General features: G+C 43.9%; 1 protein-coding gene across 1 annotated transcript in view; it reads left to right on the top strand.

Annotated features, from left to right (window-relative positions):
• Positions 1-8,441, top strand: part of nrp2a (neuropilin 2a) — a 59,992-nt gene that overhangs the window by 32,437 nt on the left and 19,114 nt on the right. The window contains exons 6-8 of the mRNA XM_020592141.1: positions 5-82; positions 989-1,144; positions 6,892-7,036. Coding sequence (XP_020447797.1) covers positions 5-82; positions 989-1,144; positions 6,892-7,036 — 379 coding nt within the window. The remainder of the gene's footprint in view (positions 1-4; positions 83-988; positions 1,145-6,891; positions 7,037-8,441) is intronic.

Here is an 8,441-nt window from a genome sequence, read left to right as displayed (position 1 = left end):
CTGGTTGCCACGCCAGGCCCGCCTCAATAACAATGACAATGCCTGGACTCCCTCAGAGGACAGCAACAAGGAGTATATACAGGTGTTTAGCTGCAAGATTATATTCAACCACATGTCATCTTTGTTGCTACGTAGATTTTCTCTGCACCTTTCAGAAACCACCGAATCAGCGGTAGAAAAGAGGCAATAGGCAGAGAAGACAATCTGAATCAGCCTTACTTTCATTAGCTGAGGACAATAAATATAGAGAATTTGTCTTAGTGATAGTTTAAAGGTATACTACTGGCTAGGGCACAGTGCTCTCACTGCTGCGGCCCGGGTTTGAATTAGGGTTGTGTCAGGAAGGGCATCTGGCATAAAACATGTGCCAAATGTCGTCACACTGACCATTCGCTGTGGCGACCCCTAACAGGAAAAAGCTGAGAGAAACATTGATTTTGTCTTAGTGATAGTACAGAGAAGAAGATGCACTGGGCAAAGTAACAGCATCTTATACACAGGACACACACAAAAGGGAACTGGAGAACTCTGAACTGATGATAAGAAAGTGTTGCTGTGCTCTCACTCTATCCTGTCTGAAAAACACATGTATGCACATGCACATGCACATACACACACACACACACCCACACAAGTGCAGAGTGGAGAAGCCTGTGATTGATGAAGGTGCTTCTTAGGAATTCATCCTAACATTATGCCATTGATCTTTGCCTCCAGCCTTCCTCCCCTCATGCACGACAATGCACAGACACACACACACACATAAACAGCTTCCTCAGCAGTCAGTGTCCATCCACTGCTTTCTGACTGATGCATAGACACAGCAGCTGGAATGTCTGTATTTCGACATCAGCCCTGAGCACCAGCCACTGGGCTAAAACTCTCTCCTTTTCTTTAGCAATCTTTTCTTTTCAGTTATTAAGAAAAACCATCTTGACTACAATAAATCTAGTTTTAAATCATTTCATTTTTGCTTTCTTTCCCCCAGGTTGACCTCCAGTTCCTAAAGGTTTTGACAGGCATCGCCACACAGGGAGCCATTTCCAAGGAGACTCAGAAGTCCTACTATGTCACCACCTTTAAACTGGAGGTCAGCACCAATGGAGAGGACTGGATGGTGTACCGACATGGCAAGAACCACAAGGTATTTGCACACACATTCACAGCATACTGTGCATTAAAATAAGTCATGAAAAGCAATCCAGAACCTGAGCTGCTTGAACGCATTAAGATTAACATATTCTACACAAAGACAAAAAATGGAGCCTACAAGGGTAAAACTCCTTCTTCAACCAGGATTTGGAATAGGAAGGAGGTAGACATAGACAGAGAGAGAAGGGAAAGCTGACAAATAAGAACAATGGAGTCCTCCATGTGCCCTTATCTGGACGTGCTATTCATCTCTGTCACATAAACACCGAGAGTTGTGAAACTCTTGGAGTCACACCAGGTGTTGGCTGAGTGCGTTTCTGTTACAAAGGCTTCCTGGTGGTGTGGAAAAAAATGGCATGTGTGGGAGTGTGTGAAGGGCGTTAATGCACACAGCCAGGGACCTCCCAGTGATTGATTTTGGAGGGGCCAGCGGGGGTTATTTGATGTGGAGATTATTGAACGAAATGTGGATTTGACTTAACATCTGTGCAATTTATTAGAACCCTCTAGATGCCTCCCATTCTTTTGACATATATATCCACACAAAATCCAGAGCCCCCCCTCTGACTAACTTCTGGCTGATTTCTCAGTCTGGAGATCTGTGCGTGTGTGTGCATATGTATATGATGTGTGCCTGTCTGACTGTACTGTGTAATCTCATATATATCCACACAAAATCCAGAGCCCCCCCTCTGACTAACTTCTGGCTGATTTCTCAGTCTGGAGATCTGTGCGTGTGTGTGCATATGTATATGATGTGTGCCTGTCTGTCTGTACTGTGTAATCTGAGCCCACTAATCTGTCTGAGCAAAAAACTGTTATGACACGGACTCAGACAGATGCATCGGCATCCATTTGGAAGACATATTGCTTGTTCTGTGAGTGGTCGCTTTGAACTCTTTAAATCAGTTATGTTTTCACGCCTTTAGGATGCACACAGACCAGTAGGAAGGTGAAAGATCAATAAAACATAGCAGATTTGAAAGAAAAAAGGCTGAAGTGACTGGTACAGTGGAAAATATCCAGGCTGAACACTATGTCCAAGTCCAGTCAATGATAATGGCTGCTAATTTAAAATAAAACGAAGCACAATTTTCAGCCTGTCCTGACTTTGTAATGGTGAAAATGAAGGGCTCGCCAGGTTCCCCTCTGGTCCCAGTGGGCTGCAGTTGAATCTTCCGTGACTGCTAATCCACCAGTCATGTCGTACAAACTCCCAGTTAGCCCATCCTAAGCCCCCCAAAGAGCCCTTAAGTGGTTGAAGCTCAGTTCTCATCAGGGGGTCCTGTAATGACGGGGATTTGGTTCTTCTAATTGTCATTTAACAGTGAGCTCGAAGCTAATGTGGCTTTGGAAAAGCATGTGCGCACGAGTGTATCTGAGTGTTTGTGGAAGGTTGAGCAGTGAGTGTGTCTGTGCATCAGATATGAATCACCCATGAATAAAGGATTGGCTCGGCACGTCTTTACTCGCTGTTTGTTATTGGGAGAGAGCGCGTTGCCAATTATTGTTGTATTTGTGTCCTTATTTGCTGTGTTAACAAAGCCTGAAAGGATTTAATGCTGATAAAGACTGAAAGTTGAAAAGGAAAAGGACTTTGTAAGTACTTTTCTGGTGGAGAAATGAAAGCGCTGTGTGAAGGGAAACGCACCATCACTGCAGATGATTGGATCACCTCACTCACATCGGCAAACAGGCTTTGTGTGTGCCTGTGATTTCTGACACATTTTCAGTTTGACAGCCATTTGACTTGTTAATTCCAAATCGCACTACTCACATATGCACCTCATTACTTGATGAGACACTAGCACACATAGGAATTGCATATCCCTCACACACTCACACGTAAAAACACACAATGATTTTCTGTAGCATAGACCCACCTGTGCACACCAACACATTAACATTAAAGACACACAGTGTCATCTGTATGTGAGGAAAATCTCATCAGCCCCAGTGCTAACTAAGCATTGTGTTAGTGAAAAGAATTGTGAGGCTATGCTACATCTGTTCAACACACACACAAACACAAAGTAACCTGGGAGGAAAAAAGCCCATGCAGCATTTCAGTCTGCTGCTCCCTCATTCTGTGTCACACACCCACATACAGACACAAAAGGTTTGTTTGTTACTTACTCATGCTAACACAGGAGCTACACAACCATACGCACAGGCATGGGTCAGACACAGCTGGTAACACTGGTACAAACTGGGAGACTTCCACATAAGGTAGTGTTAGATCATTTCTACAGATGACTGCTTCAACCTTAGTGCACACAGACATACACACACTACTAGCCCCCCTTAGAGCCAGTAGCGAAGAGCGGCCAGCTGGAACCAGTTCCGACTGTCAACATCTTCATACCAAGAGCTGAGGAAGAGGGAGAGAGAGAAGGTCTCCAGCAAAGATAGGGAGGGGGTAATGGATAGAAAGAAGGAAGGAGACAGAGGGAGTAAGTGGAGCAGGAAGATGAGGATGAGGAGTATAATGATTGGGGATCAAGGGAACAACGCAGGGATGAAAAGAAATGGCCGGGAAGCAAATAATGTCTTGTGCAGACCTCGCTGCATCTCCCTGTGGTGCCATCAGCGTGGAGGAAAACATTGGCAGAGAAAGGAGACGTGCCAAAGACACAGAATTGAGAGTGAGATGGTAAATGAATCAAGCTATGATGTATACATCTCTCCACGCCTCATTTTCCAGAAAACAAATGTTCTTTACTCTAACAAGCCAGTAAAATGTTGTTGTTTAGAGCTTCTCTTTGCTCTCTATGTGCAGGTCTTTTAGATCTTTTCGATAACACACACACAGATTCTATTCACAGTCACCTTGTTCCCTGGAGAGGTCATCAATAGTTAAATACTCACGGTGCCTGCATCCTGCCAGTGTTTGCACAAATGACTGACCATCACATGCTGCTGTGTCTGTGTGTATGGGGGGGCTTTGTTATATTTTCATGACTCCACACTAGGAGACACAACATGACAATGTTAATTATTCAGCCCACCTCACATGCACAGGAGGGCAGAGGAGGGAGGGTCACATAGAAACACAAGCAAAAACAAAAAAAACATGCCAGTCATCAGGCAGATTACAGCGGTGGCTCAGACAACAGACTGGCAGCCTTTAGCTCATTTTCTAGTTAGTCAAAAAGTAACCACATTATCAGCGTGGTCAGTGACCAGCCACCTGCTTCCTAGGGCCATTGACCTTCAGCGCTGGAAGTAATGAGTCAGGGGTGAAGTGAGTGACTTTTCAGGTGCCCTGACAATAGATGGGAGGAAGTGAAGGGGGCAGAAGAGGCTGAGAGCAAACTGTCTTCTATCTCTTTCTCCTGAGTTTATTTCCTCTCACATCCACAAGAAAAATAGAAAGAGCCTCTTGAGATCTGATTGAACAAATTGTGCATTTTGTGTTGGTAGTGCTGGCTATATTCCCTGCTTTCATCCAAAGATGAAGAAGAAAAGCAGCTGCCAATATTATAATGCACTAGCTAATGGCCTTTTAGTCATGATGGGCATTTTGTATACTGGAACAAGACATTTCTGGGAAGTTGTAACGGATAAATATTTTACAGACTTTTCCAAACTTTTCACTTTTGAAATGGAATATTTATGGGTCTGGTTATGTTCATTTATTACATAATGTTGAAGTTGAAACTTTTGGCAACAATCTACACTGTTCTCTTCAGATTATGGTGCATGAAAAGTTAATAAGGCACCGCGATATTGTGATGCTTGAACTATGATGTTTGTGCGATGACGTGCTGGAGTATTTCCTGTTTCAGCTATGAATCGGTTCTTTCCTTCCTACTTGCCACCACTCCCTGCCTCCGCTTCCACATTGCTCTGTTCATACCCTTTATTAAGTTATGTCTAGTGCCCTCCATTCAACCTTTTCTTTCTCTCCCCTGCCTCCACCCCTCTCCTCTTCTGTTTTTAACTATTTTTCTGAGGACTCTTCCTCCCTCCAGTAATTTTCTGTTTTTCCCATCTTCCTTCCCTGCTGCTCTTTGTTTCACAGACAGATTATCTGGGAGTGGTAAAGATGTGTCGGCTGCATCTGAGGCAGACCCTCCATCATGTGCTTGTCTTTTTGTGAGCATGCGTGGGTGCTTACATAACCCCCATAAGAGCCTGCATCCACTGTTTGGCCTCTTAGGTAAACATAATGGCTGTCTATCCTCCATTCAGCAGAGATAGCTCCACTTATCTGTTCAAACACGCACACTGCTTTGTATTACCAGTGTCAGCTTCACTTGATTAAATCAGGCCATGCCCAAAATCAAATAAAACCCCTCGAGTAGGATTTTGAAGTCATATTATTCATATTCCCACAGGTTAAGGAATTTCTGGAATATTGTATTATTTTGAGACACTTGTATCAGAAATGGAGTTTTACAAATGGGTCACTTTACACTAATGTGACAGAGAAATAGTTTCTAAGTGGAACCAGAATGTTTATCACATATGTGGAAAACAATATTATCAAAAGAAGAGGGAATCAAATTTTTAGGCTGTGTGAGCGTTTTTAGGTTTGATCATCCTGTACTTGGATTAGAGCCATGTCATGAAATGCTGCCTTTAATCTTTAATTCAGCTGTTTGTAGCAGATGATTTTCCATCTTTCCATTGTATATAGCAGCCGTGATGTTAGTCGGTGTGGTTTCGCTGATATCCATTGGTCAGCAGCCGCTGTTCTATCAGCCGGCCCAGGCGACCGCAGACAGAGTGAGTGACACTTAACAGTCACTCAGTCAGTTAAAAGACGCTTCTTCTGCTTATCTGACTTTGTGTGTGTGTGTGTGTTACTGTGGTTTCCTGTGTTTTTGTGTATGTACCCACTAACAGGAGGAAGAAAGGCATATGGGCGTTAGAGAGAAGGAGTAGAGAGATATCAATAGTCCTAAAGAAGAGAAAATGGAGGTGTAGGGATAAAGGGATTCAGGCAGATTTAGTAATGACAGACAAGGGAGTGGATGGAGGAGGCTGAGTTATTCATAATTACAAACCAGGAATTATAGTGTAGGGGAAAGTTTTCCACCACAAAAAAAAAGAAAAACTAAACTCACATCTGTCATTGAGTGCCCCCATCCTACACCCTCAAGCATCATGGGACGCTTTTCTGCCCAAAACAGGAAGTAACTTGATCACCCTGGTTACATTTGATCTCCAACCCCTGCTGCCCCACCCCGCCACTAAAGAACAAATGGAAGGAAGGGGAGCGTTCATGGAGAAGAAGTAAATGTTGGTTCTTTGGGTGGACGCCTCAGGAAGTAAATTTCTCTGACATCCTTCCCACCTGGGCCGACTTCCTGCCGCTGAAGGCCAATCATGTTTGGTCATGTCAGGTCATGTCTCCCACAGCTTCCTATGACCACCAGCATAGAGGTGTATGGAGGTTGGTGTATGAGTGAGAAGAGTATGTGTGAGCATGGAAGAGAGGGAAAGAAACCCTCATCCATCGCTTCCCAGCCTCCCAGTGCTGAACCTTTGACCCCAAAACACATCGACAGCTGGGATGGTGACATTGGATCTATGTTTGGGTTGTCTGTTTTGTCCAGCCTGCCACCGTGTGCGTGTGTGTAGCCAAGCGAAACCAGGCACTGTGGGTGGTTGTAGACCAAGAGTTAGTTAGTGTGTGTGTGAGGAAAAAGAGAAAGACAAAACATATACAGTATATTTCCTTCTGACAGTATCCAACCTTTGTTTGACTTCTATTTGGCTTTGTTTTCCCAGATTTTTCACGCCAATACAGACCCTGCTGAGGTGGTTCTGAACCGGGTCCCACAGCCAGTCTTGGCCCGCTTCGTTCGTATCCGACCACAGACCTGGAAGAATGGCATCGCCTTGCGCTTTGAGCTCTACGGATGCCAGATTACAGGTACAAAGGTCACAAAGCTAGATTTTTCTAGACATATGTTTTTCCTGAGGAAAACATTTCCCGCATCATTCTGCTTCATATTTATACAGTTTGAACAAAAACAGCTTTCTGCTGCACTTTTGGCCTCAGCTCTCTGCTCAGGGGCAGAGGTGATGAGGGAGAGGAGAAATCCCTTTTTTTGTCCACCTTGGTGAGTTAGGGTTTCAAAGCAGGGGCCTTTTCATTTTGTCTTGCCAAGAAAACCAACACTAAACATATTTTTCTCCACCCACTTCATAAAGCATAAAAATCAGGACCACCCACATACGCTGGCACACATGCACTCACACATACAGTGTTTGTATTTAGTCTTTCTCACACACTCCCCCTGCTATCTTTCAAATATAGCAAGCCTCAGGCTAATTAAAAGAAACTTTAACTTTCTTCTTCCTTCCAGAGGCACCACTGGTGTCATTTCCCTCTCTCACTGCGCTCACTTTGTGTCTCTAACTCTCCCACCGCCGCCTCATTTCCCTCTCATAGATTTAGATCCTTTTTTGTGTGTGTCCTCTGCTCTGCGAGTTTTTCTATATGGAGAATCGAGTACTGATCAATCATTCATGGCACCCTGATCACTCTTACATCAGAGACTGTGATTTGCTTCAGCCTCAGCAGCTGCTGTTGAAACAGCCATCAGCTTTTACAGCACAGGTACATCCACACGTAGGTGGTTTCTAAATATAACAGATAAGCCTGTGAAATGTACCACCACACTGTCCACTGGCACATACTCTCCCTGTGCCTTTTATTCATTATTTGCATCTCTTGCCTTTGCAGTAACATAACAGCATGAAACTTTGATTTGTGCTCTCTTTCCCATTTCCCTTCCTTCTGCCCTTTCTCTCTCCCTCTTCCTCAAGTTCTCTCTACTTTGCACCACTCTCCATGTTCATCCGCCACCTGTAGGCCCTCAGTCCTCCTCCTTGCCTTCATGCTCCCACTGTTTGTCTCATCTCTAACATCTTTCTCTCCTCCCCATGCTGTCATCTTCAGCTCTGAGTCTCTTTCTTTTGTTTTTTCCCCATTCCTTCTGCTCTTTACATCTGTGCCCCCCAGCTCCTCATATTATAGCACTCTTATCCCCTTAATCCTCATTTCTCCTTCTCACATATTCCCTCAGCAAGTTACTTTCAGCACTACTCAGCCATCCATATCTGAATGAGTTTCATTTTCAAGGGCTTTTACATGTACATTGAACCTTCCCTTAGTGAATGTACATAAAATGTGTATAGCATAGTGAACAGACAAGCTATTTTATACAATATAAAGACACTACTATACAGTGAACAACCTATTTAAAAAGACATAAATATTTGTGTGAGACATGAAGTGCACAAATGCAAAGCGGGGAACTGTGCCCATTCAG

This window comes from Monopterus albus, unplaced genomic scaffold (assembly GCF_001952655.1).
Source record: "Monopterus albus unplaced genomic scaffold, M_albus_1.0 scaffold16.1, whole genome shotgun sequence".
Taxonomy (NCBI): Eukaryota; Metazoa; Chordata; class Actinopteri; order Synbranchiformes; family Synbranchidae; genus Monopterus; species Monopterus albus.
Note: the sequence above shows the minus strand (reverse complement) of the source record. Positions and strands in the feature narration are given on the sequence as shown.